This window comes from Filicampus tigris, chromosome 11 (assembly GCF_054856515.1).
Source record: "Filicampus tigris isolate MCC_2025a chromosome 11, RoL_Ftig_1.0, whole genome shotgun sequence".
Lineage (NCBI taxonomy): Eukaryota > Metazoa > Chordata > Actinopteri > Syngnathiformes > Syngnathidae > Filicampus > Filicampus tigris.
The window spans coordinates 1,607,501-1,630,768 of record NC_141227.1 but is presented as its reverse complement, the minus strand read 5'-3'; the positions used below and the strand labels follow the sequence as shown (position 1 = coordinate 1,630,768).

At 39.7% G+C, this 23,268-nt stretch overlaps 1 protein-coding gene across 2 annotated transcripts in view; it reads left to right on the top strand.

Annotated features, from left to right (window-relative positions):
* vps8 (VPS8 subunit of CORVET complex) overlaps positions 1 to 23,268 on the top strand; it is a 94,343-nt gene that overhangs the window by 68,070 nt on the left and 3,005 nt on the right. For both annotated transcript variants that reach the window (XM_086045560.1, XM_086045558.1), the window contains 9 exons: positions 4,023 to 4,112; positions 5,227 to 5,273; positions 5,350 to 5,494; positions 9,304 to 9,393; positions 11,173 to 11,340; positions 16,586 to 16,634; positions 19,579 to 19,661; positions 22,281 to 22,361; positions 22,652 to 22,821. In XM_086045560.1, the coding sequence (XP_085901686.1) occupies positions 4,023 to 4,112; positions 5,227 to 5,273; positions 5,350 to 5,494; positions 9,304 to 9,393; positions 11,173 to 11,340; positions 16,586 to 16,634; positions 19,579 to 19,661; positions 22,281 to 22,361; positions 22,652 to 22,821 (923 nt within the window). The remainder of the gene's footprint in view (positions 1 to 4,022; positions 4,113 to 5,226; positions 5,274 to 5,349; positions 5,495 to 9,303; positions 9,394 to 11,172; positions 11,341 to 16,585; positions 16,635 to 19,578; positions 19,662 to 22,280; positions 22,362 to 22,651; positions 22,822 to 23,268) is intronic.

The window sequence follows — 23,268 nt, the reverse complement described above, 5'->3', positions numbered from 1 at the left end:
AGCCCAGAATTTCCTCCCCCAGCCACTTTGTATAGCCCTTCTGGGGTGGATCCCGATGCATGACCAGCCTAACCGGTAGATACTGTATATTGGCTGCCACCCAGCTCTCTTTGCACCCAACCCCCTTGTTCCCTCCCACAGGTTGTGAGCCCATGGGAAGGGTGTGTGAATTATGGCCAGAGCTGGGCAGTCCGTCCCGGGGCCGGACACTCCAGCCCAGCCGGACGCCCGTTTTTGGGGTGGGGGGTGGTGGCTGACAAATTTTTAAAAAAAGGCCTCGACTAAGCAAGGCCGGAAGTGGATTTTAGTCCGGCCCACAAATCGGCCCTCATGCGTGCGATGCCGTCGCGAGGCGGCCAAATTTAATCCCAGCCTACTCGATGAAAGGCTTCTTTTTAGGCTTCTTTATACTCCCGCATAGGCGCGAGCGACAACTGCCGCATTGTGCTGTTGGCGACAGGTCTGCAACACATGCCGCGCACATAACATGAATTGTTGCTGCTCTGATCGGTCCATTATGTCACATGTTGCGATAATTTTTCTGAATAAGGGCGGGGGGTGAGGCCGGAAGGGTACCCAGGTCAAGGGTGGAGGGTCGCGGCCCAACCGGTGTCTGTACCATATGTGATTGGGCGGCAAAATTGTCTCGGGGTGTCTGTTGGTGGCCTGCGTGCGTGCTGATGACGTCACGGTTTATAATGTATTTCTGTAATATTTTTTTTTGCCTCTGTTTGTCACTCCCCTAGTTGTGTTTGTATGCTCTTGGTTTACGGAATAAAAAATAAAATAAAGTACATTACTGCCACTTTTGCGAGGATCGTCCTTCGGTGGCCTACGTGCCCACTGATGACGTCACGTCAATTCGTGGCTTTGGGAATCGGATAGTGGTTCATGGTTATTCTGAGGGAAAACACGTTTTATTAAGAAACTTCACATTGTATACATAGAATCTTGCAGCCTGTGTCAACCCAAGTGCCCAGCTTGATTATGGCCTGTGGTCTGGCAGAAGCACAATAATGCCTACTTTCTTGATGATATTAATAGTTTCCCTTCCATTTAGCTGGGGTGTCAAACTTCGAAATTGTGGCTGTTGATTGCTCTGGGGACAGGTTATAATCTAAAATAATGTACTAACAACATAATGTACAGTGGTTCTTCATTTATCGCGCGTGTTACGTTCCAAAAATAACCTGCGATAGGTGAAATCCCAGACGTAAGAAACTTTTTTTTTTTTTACAGTTATTATATTATATGTTTTAAAGCTGGAAACCTCACTTTTAACATTTTCTCACATTTCTCTCTTCTTTAAATACGCTCAAAGTAAGAAAAATAAGTATACATTTTTATTATTATTATTATTATTATTATTATTATTATATTATTATTATCATTAATAAAAATATTATTTTATAACGAAACAAAGGTCAAAACCTTTTTTAACCCTTCTGTTATGTATTTAGAAAATCAAGGGAGGTAAAAAAGGATTTAACTTTGTCTGCTGGCCGTTTATTTTTTTTCATTTCTTAATATTAAAAATATTGCATTATGTGATTTTTTTTTTGTTTAATTATTTTTATTTTTATGTTTAAACATTAGAGCAGGTCACATTGACCAATGAACATTGTTAATAAATGATCACAACAGGAAGTTAAGGGTCCAAACAACTGTTAAAAAAAGTAAAAATGTAAACCTTTTCATACAAATACTGATGAGAAATTTTTCCATCCATCCATCCATTATCTGTACCGCTTCTCCTCACAAGGGTCGCGGGGCGTGCTGGAGCCTATCCCAGCTGTCTTTGGGCAGTAGGCGGGGGACACCCTGAACTGGTTGCCAGCCAATCGCAGGGCACACAGAGACAAACATCCGCACTCACAATCACACCTAGGGCCAATTTAGACAGTCCAATCAACTTACCATGCATGTTTTTGGAATGTGGGAGGAAACCGGAGTGCCCGGAGAAAACCCACGCAGGCACGGGGAGAACATGCAAACTCCACACAGGGAGGCCGGAGCCGGGATCGAACCCACGACCTCTGAACTGTGAGGCGGACGTGCTAACCAGTCGCCCACCGTGCCGCCCATGAGAAATTTTTGAATAAACAAATTTAATTTTAATAACAACTAGGGATAGGACGCCACAAGATTTATCGTCCCAGCACAGCACGAGATCTATTCTCTTTTGACTGTGTTTTGGAGTCCGGGTGAATATAGCAGAGCTGTCACCGAATGGGAACTTCCGAGTCCAAATCACGGAGTCGCTGTTGTGACCAACAACGCTCGCAACATGGATGTGGCGATACGTGAGGCTGGCTTTGAGCCACACATTAAGTGCTTATTGTGCAGGTTATGAACGCAACGCTAGTGCAGCTGGTCCAAAGTTGGCCGCGTATCATGTTTGTTTAGACGTGTCAAGCATATAGTTTCTTTTCTTCAACCGATGCTCAACAGCAGCAGCAATTATGACGTCTAAATAAAGACAGCTCGAGCTGCCCGCGCACAAACTAATTATGGATGTAATCACGCCCTAGAACAACTCTTTGGACATGATGGCTTGCGATCTGGAGCAGCGGGGTAACCTATCTGCAGCTCTGAGGAGCCCAGAACTACGACGAGTTGCAGAAATCTTGACAAAGATGCAGTGACATTCCTCTTGTTGAAGATCGACTGAGAAACAAGCTGAACTCTACAATACAATACAATTTTATTTATATAGTGCATTTCATAACAGCTAGAGCTGTAACAAAGCACTTTAAAAACAATACAATAATTAAGAAAAACAATAAGAGGCAGTGATACATCTATTAATAAATATATGAATACATATTAACAAATATATAAGATATAAATATAAATAAATAAAGCCAATAAATTAACATAAAACACTATATACAATTGAGTTACTGCCCCACGAGCACAGTACGATTTTGTCAAAGTATTCAGTAAGAGGAAAGATCTCAGCTTTAGCTGTTATTGCAGCAATATTTGAGAGCATGTAACGAAAGTGACTCCTGTTTGCATTTGCACTTTAGAACTAGATGATTAATTTTCTTGCAGTCTGTTCGATAAAAAACATTTTGAAAACTGAAAAAATTACATTAGGTATTTTTTTGTATTCGAAATTTTGCAAAAATCTCGTCTCGTTCTCGCGGACTCAATCTCGTGAGACATCTCGTCTCATGGGATTTTTATCTCGTCCCATCCCTAATAACAACATATGAAGTTGCAAACATATGAATTGATCAATGCGACTCATGCATATCCGACGCTTCCTCCTCCCTCTGTCCGCTGTAAGTTTTTTTTGCACTCTCCTTTCCTGAGAGAAAAACATAGTGATAGGTAGTTGTTGCCTCTTTTTTCTCTCTCGGGCGATCAGAAACTGACATTCCACCTTTGGTTAGATTTGAAAACTGTAAAAACGAAACATGAAAGGGTCCCGGGTTTTGCACAGCTCCCATGGTTGCTAAGCGATCATATGTAAGTTCATCATCCTATCTTTATTGACACTTGTGTCCTCTTCTTCCTCTTCTCCTTCACTAAATTAAATTTAGTAAGCCGAACGCATTCTGTGTGAGACAGATTGCAGATGTAAGAGAACTTCTCTTTACACAAAAATGTGTCCGACCACAGGGAATTCCAGTCTATTAGATTATTATGCGGATAATACTTTACGTTTTCAGGGTGGATTGCAGCAATCAGTGGTCCGTATGATACATGAGTACAGAGAAAAAAAATATTTTCAGGGGCAATTTATATGATGCGTGTTAATTAAAAGTTAAGAAAAAAGAAACTTTCTGTGAAACATCATTCTGTGTAAATATCCCATGCTGCAACGTGGACACCTACGGTTTATTGCAGCCTACATACTGTATTTACAAAATCTTTTTATTTTTTAAATTTAGTTGGTGCGGCTGATACACAGGTGTGCTCAATAGTCCGGAAATCACGGTGCTTATGTCCATTATCAATTTGTCCAATTTTGCCATGCTACATATGCTCTTCTTTCCAACGTATGTTTACAGGAACTGGTCACCTTTGATACAAGCAGGTCCGCTGACCTGGTTGTGTGTCACTTTGCTGAAGAAGTGGATCAAATAATTTGTGTTCTTCCGGTAAGCCATTCACTTAAATTGACTTGTTTTATTTTCTATTTTTTCTTGTAGAGTTGACCAGATGACATTTTGCAACACCAGTCACAAACAATGAAATCTACTAAACCCCAAATTTTCATGAAAATAATATGTTGTATGTACTTCCACGGGTCTAAACACGGCATTCTGACTAAAATTGCATTTGTGGAATATGAGTTAAGCAGTAAAATACCCCCGTTTTTAGCCATCTCAATGGGCGACCATTTTGTCACTTGATGTCAACTGAAAATGACATCACAGTTACTTGGGCTCAGGTAACAACCAATCACGGCTCACCTGGTTTCTGAAGCTGAGCCATGATTGGTTGTTACCTGAACCCTGAGCAACTGTGATGTCATATTCAATTGACAGCAAGTGGCAAAATGGCTGCCGCCCTGATTTGAATAAAAACGGATGGATTTTGTTGCTTGATTAAAGTGGAAGTCAACCGAAACATATTTTTTTCAAGAATATGTTCTATGCATGCCCACTAATTGAAACAAGGCAATATGAGTTAAGCAGCAAAATCCACCCGTTTTTGACTATCTCATGAGTATGACGCACAGACCCTCTGGGCTCAGGTAATGACCAATCGCGGCTCACCTGTTTTCTGAAGCTGTTCAATGATTGGTCGTTATCTGAGTCCTGAGACACTGTGATGTCATAATCAGTCGACAGAAGTGACGAAATAGCCGCCCCCTGAGAGACTAAAAAAGGGTGGATTTTTCTCAATCAGAATTCCGTGTTTGGACTAGTGGGCCTGCATATAATTCTATTATTGTAAATATGTTTGTTTATTTGACTTCCTCTTTAACAACTGAACAATTTCAGGAGCCTACAATTAGTCTTTCAAAGCATTTCAAGGGACTAAATGCACTCACTTTGTTGGCTTGCAGAATTCAGGCAGTAAGTGCCTACAAGTGGTGTTCATCCAAATATATAAAACCCAATTTTAAATGATTGTTAGCAGTTAATTTTAGCCTGAACAAATTGAAGTGCCGTATATTAAAACCAGTTCTATACATTTTGGTAAAATCCTCTGATGTAAAGCGAAACACTTGTTATCCATTCATTTCCTTTTTTTCTGTTTTTACAGGATGGCGAGATCCTTTTCAAGTTTTTGAGCTCATTCATGGAGTCATGGTCTGCTTGGTTGTTCTCATAAACATTTGTCATCTTTTTTGTGTAGTTTCACTAAACACACAACTGTGTTTTTTAGGGAACGTCATTATCCAGGGACCACCCTTCCTTTGGAACATAATCTTCACACGCATCTGCTGGACTTATTGTGCCGTTTTGCCCCACAACAGCTCTTGAGTTTCCTCCAAACCTCACAGCACTACAGGTTGGAGGAGGCCATACAGGTAAGAACATCTGTGATTAGAGATAGACCGATATGTTTTTTTCACGGCTGATAGGATGCCGATTATTAGTAGTCAAGGCGGACGATAACCGATATTTTGGAGCCGATATAAAATTTTCGTAAAAAAGACAATATTGGCATCGTGTTTATTAAACAATTTTTCAGATTTGCATAATGTAGGGTTTTTTTGTATTATTATTACTATAATTTTTTTACAATATACATCTTTATCAAATTCTGACAAAAGGTTCAGGGAGAACCCAGGGTTGTAGTCGACTGTAAATGAAGTTCTCCAACATTTCAAAATGACAGAAAATGTAACTTACATATATCTTTGTTTTGATTTCAACACAGTTGAAAATTGATTCATTATCGGGCAATAGATGTTTATAAAAGGCCGATGCCGATATTCGTCGCAACACAGAATATCGACGCCGATAATCGGCCCGGCCGATAATCGGTCCATCCCTATCTGTGATTATTGTCAAAGATTTCAATTTTACACATTGACATCATATGAACAAATCAGTGCAATTACAGCAAGTGAAAATGGAAGAAAATCTGGTTAGAGAGGCCCAGCTGGCTCACAATCTTAATTCATCCCCAGCCCAAATGTGGATGATGGGCTTGAGTTTTATGCATGTTCCAAAACTCATCCTAGCATGCCTTTATGGACCTTTCTTGCCATACTGGAACAGAAAAGGGGCTTTCCCAAAAGTGTTTTGACAAAATTGGAATTATACAATTGTCTAAAAGTTAACTAGAGAAGAGAAATAAAAGAGATCACGACCATTCAACAGGAAATGAGTGGTCAAGTCCATCTTATTTGATTATTATTATTACAGTGGATAATACACCAATGTCAAACAGGAGGTGGCCGAGTGATGCTTTGGAATAGGGAATATGATGAAGGGCCCGTTTAGGGTACCTGAAGGTGTCCAAAAAAATCGAATTGTGGCGTTTCTAATTGACCATTCTGTGCCATGGTATACAAATAAGAACCATGCCTTTTGGAGTAAAATCATGATCATGCAAGGAAATGCAAACATACCACACTGCATTAAATAACACTGCCGCTTTAGTTTCTATGGTTAGAGCGGGGAAAAAAAAAATCACCCACTTCCCTCAACCCTATTAAGAGCATGTTTGGAAGAAAGCTATATGAGGGTGGACAACAGTGTACTTTACAAGTACAAACAAACAAGTGCAGCATTTCTGGCAACCCTACAATCAAAAATTATCCATTGACTTAGACTTTCAATGGTTCAGAATTGTGTAGGTGGTATCCAAGTGTGGATCATTTAACATTGTTGATCGGCGAATGTCTTCATTTTAATGTAGCGTTTGTTTTGACAATTTTGTCATGACAAAAATGTTAGATTTCTCTTCTACCTTTACATTTTTTTTTAAACTTATTTTTAAATGAGTAGAAAAATACTGTAATTTAGTTAGTTTTTCCTTAAATTAATCATGTTTTTATAGAGCCTAACTTTATTATTGATGATTATCAAATGTAAGTCACGGAGACTTATTTTTCTCAATTTTTCTCTCTTTTTTTTACACCAAGTACCACGATTATAACCATCAATAAAAAGGCAGAGGCTTCATTCCTAAACTAGACATTCAGTAAGCCACTGTAACATAGTGAACAGTTTGAACAGTTACACTGCACTGAAATAAAGCAAAGCAAAGAAGGAATTATTCAATCAAAATGTGACGCACGTTAAAGGGACACTCGGATGAGCTTAACATTGGCACTTATATAATAGGTTTGCATGTAAAAATGACATCAGTACCAAAGTGCCCCCCACAAAGGACTCTGTAGTGATTTAAGGTATTTTTTTGTGATTAGATTTACGACAAATTTCCCCGCCATCTTTTGGGGTGTGGCTTATGTTATGTTTTCTGTCTCAGCGGTCTACGTCACGCGAGTAAGGCATGCGTGGGTAATATTGCTCGCTTTGACAGTTCTGTTGTCTAAAACGGTGACCGATCGCCACCAAAATGCAAATGCACATTACTACTCTTGTCCACTTCAACCTGTGAAAGTATAAAAGTGTTCTTCACAATAGTTTGGATTTATTGACATAAAACGTGATCTCATCATGATCACCTCCACAAAATCAAAAATACAGTGGCGATTGCTCCTCCACTTCCACAAGCTGAAGCTTTCACAAGAGCATGAATGCGCACACAAACCCCGAATGGTTATATTTCGGACATTTAGCTACGCTAAACTAGTGTCAGCTCTCAGGAGGGAGACCGCGGCTTGCAACAGCACAGGCAGATTGGAACCCTCCTCTTCCCTCCCCGGCTAAAGGTATGATTGGGACGGTTAATAGCAACAACTAGCTTCAGGCCGTTAAAACAAAAGGCGTTGGCACAACAACATTAGCTCCTTACTGTCCGCCGAGCGTGTGGAGGTGAAGATGAGCCTGTGTCTTCATGTCGCCTCGCAAGCAGTCGCGTGCGGTGCTTGCTTGCTTGCTTGCAGCCGCCACCTTCTGCCCTCAGTGAAGCGGCGTGAGAGTGATGAAAGCCCTCATCGAACAGCGTACAAAAAGTTCCAGCCAGGCTGACTGCACAGCCGAGTGTGGCCGCATTGGAACGTGCCATTTTGGCTGTTACCTTCCAAATTGGACGGCGCGTTGTAAGTAAAAAAACTAGGGCCATTCTTCATCCAAATAAATGTGCACATTTACTCATTCCCACTTCAGTCTCTGTAAATATCCTGTAAATATCCTGACTGGTGTTCAATGCCTCGCCCGTCCTAACCGTGATCAGCAAAGAAGCAGTGTTTTTTTTTTTTATAGCAAAGAAGCAGTGTGCGCTCATCCCAGCCTAAATCTATTTAGCTCTGCTGACTTCCACATTTCCTCATTCTCATATAAATCAGCCACGGAGAGGTTAATCCTTTTGATATGTTGAAGTGGGCATTAGTAGAGATGCCCATATAAATTTTGGTGCCAATTGATTGCCGTTTTTGGACGTTATAAGCAATGAAAGTACAATTATTTCCAATAGAGAGTTTGTAATCGGTTCCTCACGTGACTCTGGCCAAACAGGGATAGAACGGTCGGGGGCGCGGCCATTGTGCTCATTATCAAGGGGCGTTATTCATGGAGTTACTTATTTCCTCATTTCTCCACTGCTGGGAACATATTCTTGAAAAAAATGTGTTTGGGTTGACTTCCACTTTAAAGCAGTGATTCTCAACCTGTGTGCCGTGGGAAATCATCAGGAGTGCTGCGGAAAATGATCCAATGTCAATTAATTAGACACAAATATATCATTTTCTAATAGTTTTTTTTCGTTGTTGATTAATTTATGTATGCCAAGCGTGTATAGCAAGAGGCAAAACAATTACCGGTAAATGCTCTTCCACGAGAGGTAAAGGTACATAATATACCTGTATCGCCATTTTTTGTGAATCATTTTGCTAAGTAATGTGCCGTGAAATCTTTTTCCAATGTGAAATATGTGCCTTCGCTCAATTTCTTGACTTAAATAAAGAGAAGACAGCTACATTTTTTAAAAATGTTTCCAAACAGGTTTGTCAGTTTAAAAATAAAATGTAAAAGAAAAATTGTCATGTACACTGGTAGTTGACTATTGCATTAGATTTTTTTATTGGCATTTTACACATTACAACTTCATTGTTTGTCTTTATTGTTACATTATTGGATGTTGATTTTTTTTTTCTCTTAATTCTTTATGTACTTTATTTTTGTATGCATTTTTTAACTTATGCGATTGAGGGTTGTATTGAAGTTAACCATCTAACTTGTATCGTTCTTTCCCATTATTTAGATCACCGAGAAGTACCACCACAGTGAAGCTACTGGTTATCTGCTAGAGAAGAAGGGAGACTTTTATGGCGCATTTACAGTTTTGTTAGAGGTAGTTAAATTAATAGAAAGAGATCAATCACCTAGACCGGGGGTCGGCAACCTTTTACACTCGTAGAGCCATTTCGACCTGGTTTCTACTGAAAAGAAAACACTGACAGCCGCAAACACTTTTTGACATGTAAAATGAAGATGTGTGTGTATGTATCTTTGTATATACTGTATATCTGTATATATGCATTTACAATATATATACACACATATATGTACACATAAATACTGTATATATATATATATATATATATATATATATATATATATATATATAAAATCGTTTTTATATATGAATGAATTGATTCATAGGTATTAGTAATCGATATTTAAAGTTTAAATGTGATTAAGTGCCTTTGTACGTCAGATGTCTGTGCTAGGCTAAGCTAATACGTGACATGATGGCGGAACAAGCAAAACCTCATACGAGTGCAGCGAAGTCAAAGTGTGAAATATAAATAATTGCTCTTCCTTGAGTTTTTGGTTTTTAAAAAGGTACCAATGTTTTGCATGGACTATAAAATGTAAGCCAATGTAGTGATGTATCGGAATCAGAATCAAATCGAATCATAGGCATCTCAATCGAAATTGAATTGAATGGTGGGCCTCTGAATCGGAATGAATCGTGAAGTACCCATAGATTCCCACCCCCAATATGTATATATATATTGAACACTTACAAAAAAAAGTGCTGAGTTGAAGGTCGAATGAATTAAAAAGATCAACTTAAATTATCCATCTAGCAAACAAAAATGCCTGAATTTAAAAATACAGTGGAAAAAAGAGCAGTATTTTACTGAACATCCATCCATCCATCCATTATCGATACCACTTATCCTCACAAGGGTCACGGGCCGTGCTGGAGCCTATCTCAGCTGTCTTTGGGCAGTAGGTGGGGGACACCCTGAATTGGTTGCCAGCACACAGAGACAAACATCCGCACTCGGAAGTCATTTTCATCATTACGCAGGACTGTAAGCTGCCGTCTTTTTAATAACAATCTTTTTTTGTGTGTAAGCGTTCATATTACATTCTAAATGCGACCTCAGTCTCTTTTCTTGTGTGAACATAAATGCGCCCCCCCCTAAAGTGACCCGCGTATGCAGAAGAAGAGACGGCGAGTCACTCACAACGGTGTGTTTACAGAAGTAAATGTGGCGTAGCATGTCGGGGCATTTCGACAGTGGAGCGATTTGGTCAGAGGTAGAAATACAGTATTTGGGGGAAATGATGAAGCGACGCTTTTTTGATCACATTTCATGGAGACGACACTAAAGTGACCTCACCTCATAACCGTGCGTAAAAAATGAGCCCATCAAGCCTTGGCTGAATGACTACTGTCACCATAAATGTCCACTTTATGCTTCATGTTTCGAGTGGAATTAATGAAAGTCAAATATAAAGTCAATACTGTTTCTCAAAACAACCGCGATCCCCCCGCTGTCAGCACTGACCATCCTGCCAAAAAAAACCTGTGACTTACTAAGAAGACATGATGCTCGTTTTTGAGACAAATAACATGCACTTCAATCGGACACTTATAATTTATTTTCCCAAGCCACGCAGAGCCGCAACAGAAGGATGAAAGAGCCGCGGGTTGCCCACCCCTGACCTAGACATTTGAAAGGAATCCCTGTTTTTTAAGGTCATTTACTGAATTAATAACAACTACTTGTACGAAATGTACATACATACTGCCCATTCATTCTATTGTTGACACAATTAGAACCACAAATGGGTTCTCTTCCAGCCTGACTCTGCCTCAAATATTCCTTGATAGGCATTCAAAGTGCAGCTTTCTCTCCTGACTGCTGACTCCACCGCAGAACAGAACAAAGATGACGAAGAAAATGAGTCGACTCTGTTGAAGAGAGTAGAAAATTCACTGAATAACCTCATTGCCTTGGGTCTTCGCATCTCTCAGAGACTCCAGCAGCCACAAATTAAGGTAATTTCTTATTAGTGTCTCAACAGTATGTCTCAACACTTCTCATCATAAATGCTCAAGTCAGTCCCAACAAGATTTGACCGCTGAGGATTGGGCCACTTTGTAGGTTTACGCAAGAGAAAATCTCCTTGTTGCAATAGACTGACTAAAACCAGATGAAAATTGAATTTGTCAAAACACACCTGGACAATCAATTCGGAAAAAGAGTTCTTACATGTACAGTTCATTTGGTGCGAGGGGGTGTTGAATGACAGATGTGCATTTTGACCACTCGGGTTGGTGTGAGTGCTCTGATCTGCTCTCAGGTTTGGTACGCTTGCCCTACTCTGGCACAAGGTTTGGAGAGGGCCCCGCTCAATTAGTGAGGAAAAAGTTGGCTTGACGTTTGATATTCACGAGTTAGGGACCGTTCACAAATTTCATGTTGGATGGTGTCATAAATTGGTAAAAATATTCACCAAAAATCAAATAAAACACTTTTTCTCATTCTGATTGCTGTAGTCGATAGCAAATCCAGGCCTCTAACTACTACACCTCAAATTTTTGTCATATTGGAAGTCATTTTGGAGAAGTTGGAGCCAAGTCGCGTAAATCCAAAGTAGGAGACATTTAAGTAAAAAAAAAAAAAAATATATATATATATATATATATATATATATATATATATATAAATAAACATATAGCCCGTCCAGCAGCGACCCTCCACCCTTGACTTGGATACCATTCCGGCCGCGACCCCCCGGCCATATTCATAAACATTGTCGGCCCCCACCCCATTCCGCTCTTTGACCAAAAAAAAAAAAAAAAAAAGCATCCATGATTGATGTGGCCGCGGGAGAAATGCTCTAACGGCAGAGGCTTTTTAAAGATCATTAGCTGGCTAATTTACAATTTTAACCCGCTGTGGACATGCTTCAAATGCGCCAGTGGTACTTAGCCAACATGTGTGTGTTTACTTGCATTGCGAGCCCCGGGCTGGATTTGTCGTATTGTATAATTATTTGGGGCCAACAGACAGCCAGAAGTCGTAGTCAAGTTACTTATTTATTTTCCACACTTCCCCTCCTTCCCGGCCTTCAAAATAAAGGCATACAAGCAAACCACTATACACAGCTGGTTGGCTATGGCCTATTTCCGGAAATAGGGAACAGAGAAGTGCATGAACTTCACCTTGATGTGGCTGCGTCATCCTTGAGTCAGTGCTGCGCGCAGCTTGAAAATACTCCCAAAAAAAAAAAAATATGTATATATATATATATATATATATATATATATATATATATATATATATATAATGACTAGACGATGCATTTAATTTTATTGCGAAAACAATCTGGAAGGTGGCGGCTAAGGGGGAATGTGGGTGGGTAAATTCTCTCCACACACAACGCTGCTAGACTAGTTGCTTTGCAGCAGCAACGAGCTGCGTGGGGCATCCTCTACGTGTGGGAAACTGTATGTCATTGCAAAATGTGATATAATGGACCAGCAGCAACAAATCCTTATGTGTGAGTGGCATGTGTTGCAGACCTGTCGCCAACAGCACAATGCGTCAGTCATGTGAATCAATGTGGCAGTTGTTTGTGTAAGAAGAGACGTGCGACTGCAACGTGCGTTCAAGCGTGTTTGTATTTCCTTATTTTCACATCACGTAACCCGCGCCTCCCACCTACAACTGGGGCATACCATTACAAGAGGGGGCGGGGGGTGCTGGGGGGGGGCAATACCACACTCCCTATAACATCAGTTGTCGCTCGCACCGACGCGTGAGTAGAAAGAAGCCTAAAAAGAAGCCAGCGTAGTACATGATAATCGTTACCAACAAATTACTGCACCACATTGAAAATCTTACATTGAAATAGGCGACGTTAAATTCAATTTAGCACCACTCCACAATGTTATAAAATCCCCATTTTCAGCCCAAAAAGTCAGGGAAAGTGAAACACTGCAAGTGTTAAGTTTAACTCATTCACTGCCAAAGACAAATTTATTTGTCTTTTCACAGTCCAGCCATTCAATCCCAGGAACTTATTTATATTTTTTTCAATTTTTTTAAACGTTAGGGTAAAAGAGGGTCTGAAAATGTCTGGCAGTGAATGAGTTAATATTTAGTTGACACACTGTGGTAGTATAGATTAATATTAAGTTTTATTAACATTTTAGTCGAGTCACATTTATGTCCCTGAATCACAAATAGTCTGACAGGGCTTCACATGCCCACAGTTGAAAATAGTCAAGACATCTCCTGATCCTAACCCCCCCAGAAGCAAGGAAGAAGAAGAAAAAAAAAATACATGTGGGGAAAAAATTATGAACCTTGAAATGGGGCCAGGAGGTGCTTCCAAACAGAACTATATCCGTGCTGCAAGACAGCACAGTTACTGTAACATGTCTGTTCTGAGCCTGTGGGTAATTTCCTGTTTTGCATGTTGTTCTGCTGCTCTCCCTTTGGATTATATGTTTGTCCTTGGAGCGGGTATTGCCCATTCATCCTCGCCTGATTACTACAACGCGATTGGTCAGGGAGCGGGTCCACTTACCTTTTTGAACAGTCCGCCTGCCCTCTCTAGCTCTTCTCATCAGCCTTTCCACTACTCTGTTTAGAAAGTGAAGCTTCCACATGCTTCAAGAAACCGTTGTGTTTATTGACTGCACTCTGTTCAACATAGGGCTTAAAGCACACTGACTTTCTTAAACCCCTTTCTTGTAAACAACAGTGACACCAGGAAAAGTAAAAGAGAAATAAAACAACTGGTTAAAAGTTCATTTTCCACTCACTACTTTCCAGCACCTGGAATTGTCAGCAATGTTGTATGGTTTTGGATGGTCCAATAGTAAACTGCTGTTGATTAGCAATCACTTTTAAGCTCTGTGTAAACTTTGTTGGAGCTTCTTCAAAGTTGCATTGACTTTCAACATAACCCTTGTGAATACCTTTAGGCTAAATATTATTCAACTCATGTAGTAGTCGGGGTGAGAGGCCCTCTCTCTTTTAACCATTTAGCACTATATTCATCCTTGAAATGACTCCAACCTCTCCAAAATGACCTATATGATGAAAATGTGAGGCGGTGTAGTTAGAGGCCTCGCTTTGCTACCGACTACAGCAATCAGAATAAGAAAAATGGTTTTACTTGATTTTTTGTGAATATTTTTTGCCAATACAGTTTGATATTTGTCCTTGAAATGGCTCCTACTTCTCCAAAATGACCCATATGACGAAATGTTGAGATGTATTAGTTAAATGCTTCCCTTTGCCATCTACTATAGCAAAATGAGAAAAAGTGTTTTACTTGCATTTTGGTGAATGTTTTTGCCAATATACAGTGTAGTTTGAGGTGTAGTCCACTCCTTGAATTGACTCCAACTTCTCCCAAATGACCTATATGACAAAAAGTTGAGGTGTAGTCGTTAGAAGCCTCCCATTGCCATCTACAGCAGTCAGAATGAGAAAACATGTTTTACTTGATTTTTTTTATTTATTTTTTTTAAAATGAATATATGGGAGCAGTGTCCCGTCTCAGCAATGTAATTTAATAGCTAGTCAACGTCCTGTGCCTGGAAATGATTCGGAGTTTACAAGACTGATGTCGGTCACAATGACATTGTTAAATGTGCCAAAATGGTCGCCCTGAAGAGCAATTCACCTACAAATGTGTACCGTATGGATTACGAGGAAAACTGCGACTCCACGAGCACGCTAAAGAAAAGCTAAGTAAACGTACACACTCAGGAAACCTTTGCCGAGTTGAGCAAACAAATACACCGTACCGTTGTCAAAGCAAGTAAACGTTGCCGAACTGACGACGCCATCAGCATAACATTAACATAACACAAGCACGTTACACTTGACGGGATGTTCGATATTCTCTTAACAGTCAGCTTGCACGCTCGTAGTCCGCATCATAATTACATTCGCGACTATATCACGTGTAGTATGTGTAGGAAAATTTTGGTAACTGTCTGTCAAAAGATTGCGGCTGAATTTGTTGTCACTACAAACGTACTATATGCAATAACAGCGCTAGCCGCTGTAGCCCTCTTACCGTCTGTGTTCAGGACCCTCCACAAATGACATAGCTGTATTCTAGGGTGACACATGTGGCATAAATCACCATATATCAAATAAAACTTGCTGTTTTCATTCCAACTGCTGTAGTAAACACCTTTTCTCATACTCAGTTGGCAGTGGTAGACTGCAGCTCAAAATGTGATGATAATATGTCATTAGGGAATAATGGGAGACATTCAATTCACATTAATATTCACATAAATCAATAAAAACACCATCTATAGTCGAGACATAATTTGAAGTTTGTCATTGTTAAATTTAGCCACAGAATATCGTTGTACAATGTTTTGTAGATGTATGCTGCATTTTAGAATATAAACAAGAGCTGTTGTTCATGCCTGGTTTTCTTTTTTTTTTGTTTTCCACCACCTCTACTCATTAAGTTTGCAGCACAGTGGGACAAAATGAAGGGCCCATGACAGGCATGCTTCCTAGTAGGGGTGTAAATCTATGGGTACCTCACGATTCGATCCGATTCTAATTCTAATGCTCACGAATCGATTCAATTCCGATTCAGAGGCTTATGATTCAATTAAATTCCTATTCCGATGCATCACTACATTGGCTTACATTTTAAAGTCCGTGTAAAACACTGGTACCTTTTTTAAAACAAAAAACTCAAGGAAGAGCCAGGATTTATATTTCACACTTCAATTTGGCTCCGCTCGTATGAGGTTTTGCTTCTTCCGCCATCTTGTCATGTGTTTGCTTAGCTTAGCACAGACGTCTGACGTACAAACACACGTAATCGCTTGCACATGCTTTTAGTTTTGTTTTTTTTAACTTCGATTATCGAATTATTAATACCTATGAATCGATTCAGAATCTTTTTAATAACGCCGAACGATGCATCGAAAAAACGATTATCGTTCCCACCCCTACTTCCTAGAACATTAGATGTGACAACACAAAGTGAAGCGGAGTTTGTCTATTTGGACGTTCTACAAGCACCCCACCTTGGCACCCGCCCCCATTTTGTAGCGTAAAACTGACCGGCGCAAATTGTAAGTCAAGCCAAGTACAGCTATGGCACACTGACACTGACTGCGCAGTGAAAACGACTCTCGTATGTGCACATTACTGTACAGAAAGGAATGTGTGATTTAATAATCACTCTTTGTTATCAAAGCATGCACAAGAGTTTCATTTCTGTTTTTTTTATCTTTTATACAGGAGCTCTGGTTTTCATTATTAGAGACATTGATGACTCCCCAAAAAGAAGGTAAAGAAGCTCACAAACCCAGTATTTTGTGTTACTTTGCTATGTACTACTACAGTATACTGTATGTGAGGTACACACATAATTGACAAAAGTCATGTCAGACTTTACGCGTATTAAGTCACACAGCACAGACAGACCACAACCACATCAATATATTGGATGATTTTAAGTACTGTATTGGAAAATGTGGGGTTGTAAATATGAGTAAACAATGATAAAACACGGGTACATGACCTTTATCAAGTAATGAATACGGACTTTGGACTTCTTACTAAGAGATGCTGGATGGCTTATCACTCACTGCCCTTGAGCAGAGCACAAAATCTTCAATTGTTGAGCGTAAGCGCAATTTCCCCTAGAGGGACAAACAAAGAATCTCTCCTTTTTTTATTACAATGCAAAAAAAATAATTAATGGGCTGCTATTGACATCTGATTGTAACTTCAGCCATTTGGATCAGTCTCGTCTCGACTTGCAGCAACAATCCTTGAATTGACAGAAGAAAAAGGGTGATCTTGTGTAACTAGTTTTGAAATTCGAATCACACACTGACAGTTTTTAAATCTCCGTGTTGACTGGTTAATACCAATATCTTGGATATGGATAATTTTTAATAACTAGAGAATGCAATTTCTGGAGAAATTTGCTTGCGAAGGCGAAGGAAGCCGAAAAGAAACTGCCGAATGCGTTGGAATGAAGTGGAATAAAGTTGAATGATACTGAATAAAGTTGAATGATACTCAATGATGTTGAATACAGTGGAATGAAGTTGAATAAAGTGTAATAAAGTAGAATGATACTGAATAAAGTGGGATGAAGTTGAATGAACTCTATGAAAGATTGTGGAATGTTTTGGAATGAGGGGGAATCGATCCAACGCTGCCTGCACACAACTCAGCGTGTGTACAACAAGACCACCAAGGACCTAACTGGAAGGCTGTAAAACTGAAATGTTGAATGTGGAAGTGGGACTGAATGGCGAATGTAATCGTTTTTTTAAGGTTGAATAATTTGAATTTTTGGAAAGTATGAATTACAGGCGTGTTGAAAAGCTGAACCAATGTGAGTTGAATGAAGTGGAATGAAGATGAATGAAGTTGAATGAAGTGGAATGAAGTTTATTAATACTGAATGAAGTGGAATGTAGTTGAATGAAGTTGAATGATCTCTTTCTCTCATTTGGGTCACTTCCGGTTCATTTCTGGGTCAATTGGGTCACTTCCGGTTCATTTTCAGGTCATTTGGGTCACTTCAGGTTCATTTGCGGGTCATTTCGGTCACTTCCGGTTCATTTCCAGGTCACTTCCCGTTCATTTCCGGGTAATTTGGGTCACTTCCTGTTGATTTTGGGTCCTCCCCCAAGATGGCCGCCGCACTGGGGAGACCTCAGGGTGAGTATCCCCAGTCTAGCTAATGTCCCTGTCCAAGATGGCCGCCGCACTGGGGAGACCAAGGGGCAATAACACTGGTCCACTGGAAATGAATGGTGAATACTTGAATTTTTGTGGGTTTTTAATTGTGAATGAGTTGAATATGTGGGAAGTAGGAATTTTGGTGGTGTTGAAAAGTTGAATGTGAGCTGAATGAGTTGAATGACTTGAATTTGTGGAAATTGGAATGGTGTAAATGTGAAAAGTTGAATGTGCCAATGGAAATGAATGGTGAATAGTTGAATTTTTGTGGGTTTTTTAAGGGTGAATGAGTTGAATGTGTGAGAAATAGGAATTTTGGGGGTGTTGAAAAGCTGAATGTGAACCGAATGAGTTGAATGACTTGAATTTGTGGAATTTGGTGTGGTGTAAATGCGAAAAGTTAAATCTGCCAATGGAAATGAATGGTGGATACTTGAATTTTTGTGGGTTTTTTCAGTGTGAATGTGTGGAAGGTAGGAATTTTGGGGGTGTTGAAAATCTGAATGTAGTTGAATGAGTTGAATGACTTGAATCTGTGGAAATTGGGAAGGTATAAATGTGAAAAGTTGAATTTTCCAATGGAAATGAATGGTAAATGGTAAGTTGAATTTTTGTGGGTTTGTTAAGTGTGAATGAGTTGAATGTGTGGGAAGTAGGAATTTTGGTGGTGTTGAAAGGTTGAATGTGAGCTCAATGACTCGAATTTGTGGAAAGTGGAATGGTATAAATGTGAAAAGCTGAATGTGCCAATGGAAATGAATGGTGAATAGTTGAATTTTTGTGGGTTTTTTAAGGGTGAATGAGTTGAATGTGTGAGAAATAGGAATTTGGGGTGTGTTGAAAAGCTTGACCAATATGAGTTGAATGAGTTGAATGTTGTCAATTTCAAATTGGAATGATGTAAATGTGAATTGTTGAATATGGCAATGGGAATGAATGGTGGAATTTTGTGGTTTTTTTATGGGTGAATAAGTTGAATTTTTGGCAAATAGGAATTGTGGGTGTGTTGAAAAGCTTGTGAGTTGAATGAGTTGACTTGTGAATTTTAAATTGGAATGGTGGAAATGGGAAATGTTGAATATGCCATTGGAAATGAATGGGTTTTTTTGGGGGGTGAAAAGCAGGAAATATTGGGGAAACGGTAAATTTTGGGAACAAAAAAAAATACTACCCCGGAAGGCATGAATTTTCTGAATGTTTTGAAACTTGAATGAAGTCAATCGGATGAAAAATGTGGAAGAGTCGCACACAGAAAAAGTGAGCGGAATAAAATAGAATAATAAATTTAAAGTGTAGGAATAACATGTGTGTCAAATCCTTCGCCTTCACACAATTAGTGGGGATTCATCAAATTGCAAAATCTGGATACGTTTGCATCATCTTTAGTTTTTGGGTATTTTTTTACCTTTGTTAAGACCCAGGACAGATTTGTAGCTTTGTTGACATATTCTACTATTTTCATCAACCACACCAAGACACAAATGTTCTTGTTGATGGTGCTGTTAACAACAATGCATTTTGTGTTTTTCCAGTTTTAAAGGAGCTGACAATGAATGTTCTCAACAGTATGAGCAGCTTAGTTTCACTGCCTGCTATCATCCAGCAGATACTGCAGGTATGTCTCTTCTTTGCTTTTAATTACTCATTACTTGTCTATTTGATGCTCTACAAACGTATGGCTCAAACACTGGTCGCTGGAGACAGTTTTACTTGGGGTGGCAGGAGGTTTTAACCCCTCGCACGTATGCACAAACACACACATTTCTAATTTGGGTTTCATTTTCTGCATTCCCTGGCACGTTTTATGTTGAGCACTAACGGCTGCAATAACAATTCTCATCTACGGCTGCCACAAACGATTCTTTTGCTGGCCAACAAGTCACCGATAGCAGTTGCAATTAGTCGACTAATCGGATATGTAAATCGCAGCATATCGCACAAGCAAGCAGCTGCTGTTTTAGAACCATCATTAGCTTACAGCCTAAAGCGGAAGTCAACCCAAACAAACTTTTTTCAAGAACAGGTTCCCAGCAGGCCCACTAGTTGAAACACGGCATTCTGATCAATTTTGCGTTTGTGGAATATAAATTAAGCAGCAAAATGCACTCGTTTTTAGCCATCTCTAGGGGCGGCCATTTTGTCTTCTGTCGACTGAAAATGACATCACAACTGCTCACAACGACCAATCACGGCTGGCCTTTTTTCTGAATCTGACCCGTGATAGGTTGTTGTGAGCAGTTGTGATGTCATTTTCAGTCAACAGAAGACAAAATGGATGGCTAAAAACAAGTGGATTGATACTTATTCCACAAACGCAATATTTATCAGAATGCCTTGTTTCATCTAGTGCGCTTGCATAGAACATTTTCTTGAAAAAAATATGTTTGGGTTGACTTCAGCTTTAAAGGTATGTATAAAAGATAAATAAGATGATAGTACATTCAACTTGGATTCAACTTTGCAGCAGCACTCCTAGCATGTTTATAAATGACGATGCAACTTAAATTGAAGTCAATGCTAGTGTGGCCTTAACATTTTTAGCTGTAAATGTTTGCTGTAAATATTATAAATGTATTTTAAAATTGAATCAAAAACTATGCACACTTGCAGTATGACTACCATGAAAGTATCAATAAATACAAAAAGTAAATACTTGTAAACAGAGCTGGACGTTGCGCCTATGTGGCGGACCGATCAGTCTGTCCGTCTATGTCCGTTTTGCTGACGATTGACCAATGACGGGAACAATTTTAAAATAGGCGGACTAAGCGTAGTCCCTGTATTTAGTCTGCCATTCGTCTGTTGTCCGTCATTAGTCTATTTTTCGCCTCGAATGACGGACCGGCAAAATGTACTGACACGGCCACCTCTGTCTGTTACAATGATCTGACAACTTAAGCTCGCCTACTAATACCGTAATATGTATGACCAAAGATTTCCTGAGCTAGGGAAAGTCCTTCAAATTCTCCTTTGAGGACTTTAATCTAACAAGGGAAGCATCTCAACACTTACTGTACTGTAATAATAATTAGAGATGGACATTGCCTAACCGCCACCGAGTTCCCGTCTGCATATTTAAAGGACCCAGGTGGTCCCAGTCCGTCCATCCTCTGCGACAGCCAATCGGCGTAGAGAACGTAATCTTCACGTCACAAGCAGGCACCGCACGAGCAGACACGCCGCCAAACAAAGAAAAAACATCAAACAAAAACAACTGACGCAAGATGAAAAGATTGGATTCCATACCTGTCAACTTATACGTTTTCCCCGTATTTTATCCGTGTTTTGATCATTGCAAATTGTGTACGCCGTATAACAATTTTTGTATTGGGAAAAAAAATAAAAACTCGTCTTGCCCATTTCGGCTCTCATCCCGTCCGTTAGCGATATCGACTGCAAACTTCGGTCGACTTTCAGTATAGCGTCCTCCGATAGATACTGTGTAAGTTTATATACAGAAATGTACGGGCAAATTAATATTTTTGTAAGATTCAGCACAAGGGTTGACAGGTATGGGATTCAACAAAAAAAAATCCAAAATCATGCCTCGCAAGTGTCCCTTAGTCTAGCTTGGTTAGCAACCGTTAGCACTTTAGCTCCTATTCCACTGAGCGGCGAACAATTGCGAGTGTTTTCGTTCGGCAGACGTGCACCAACAGTTTTAGTGATATGTTCAAGTGACAAGAACAGTACAGACAAACGTCTGACGGCCATTTGGTTTACATTTGTGACCTTGAACGAACCCTGACGCAAACACGCATTTTTTCTACCTTCGTCAACAGTCTGAAATGTGCACCCCTTGTGAGATAGGGGCTTTAGGAGGCATATATTTTGGGGACTTTAATCTTTATTTAGCCAGACAAAAAGACAACTGTGGCCTGACAAGAGAGTTTGTGCGCGTTGACTGGTGCGGTGCTTTGTAAATGGTTGAAATTGTTGTTCGTGGAGAGCATACGTGCATGTGACTCTTGCGGCTGAGCTGACGCATCGGCAAACATTTCACTCTGCCCGAAACAAAGAGGCAAATGCTGTTTAAAGTGGGCTAAAATTCAGAATGGCTTGCTCTGACTTTGTAAATAAGTGGCTGACAAAAGATGCACTGTATTTGCTTGTTTAGTTTTACACTGGATGAGTGGGGGGGCACTCCTGCTATTTGTCTGCATGGAATTTCATTTGTTTCATTGTAAAGTTTCCATATATGACATAACATTTGACGTAACTTTGTGTCCAACAGAATCCCATTTATGAGAAAGGACAACTTGCAGAGATCCAAGTCCTTATTCTTGGGATGCTTGACACTTTCAACTATGAACAGGTAAATGAGAACAGTGGGGACTATTATGCACACATCTTAGTAGTAGACGAGAACGCTGTCCAAAATATAGAAAGTGAAAATAGGGAGTAATAGGAGACATTCAATTCACATTATATAGTCTTTTGTGTTTTAATTTATTGCTTTCACTTGTATTGCTATTTTCTTGTTGAAATGTAAAGTGCTTTGTTGCAGCTGTAGCTGTTATGAAATGCACTATATAAATAGTTTTGTATTGTATACTCCTCAAACATAAAGACTGTTTCCTGAATGATTGGTGTCTGGTGTTTTAGACTTTATTTGAAACAACCACCAGTTTGTTAAATCACGACCTCCATTGGTCGCTGGCTCATCTGCGCACTGCTGTGACGAGGGGACTCCACCCGAGACAAGACTACTGCAACATTTGCCTGCAGCAGTACAAGAGGTGGCAGGACCCAGCTGACCAGATCCTTCTCTTTAGGTAACACAATCGGCACTTTGGAAAGGACATACGGTCAACTCAGACAATACTAAGGGTGGGAATCAATGGGTATTTCACCATGCGATCCAATTCCGATTCAATTAGATTCCGATGCATCACTACATTGGCTTACATTTTAAAGTCCATGGTACCTTTGTAAACACAAAAAAAAAAAAAATCAAGGAAGAGCAATGATTTATATTTCACACTTTGACTTTGCTGCGCTTGTATGAGGTTTTGCTTGTTCCGCCATCTTGTCACGTATTCGCTTAGCCTAGCGCAGACATCTGACGTACAAACACACGTACAAAAGCGCATGCTTTTGTTTTTATTTAAATTTTGAATATCCATTATTAAAACCTATGAATCGATTCAGAATCTTTTTAATACACCGAACGATGCATCGAAAAAAAACGATTATCGTTCCCACCCCTAGACAATACTATC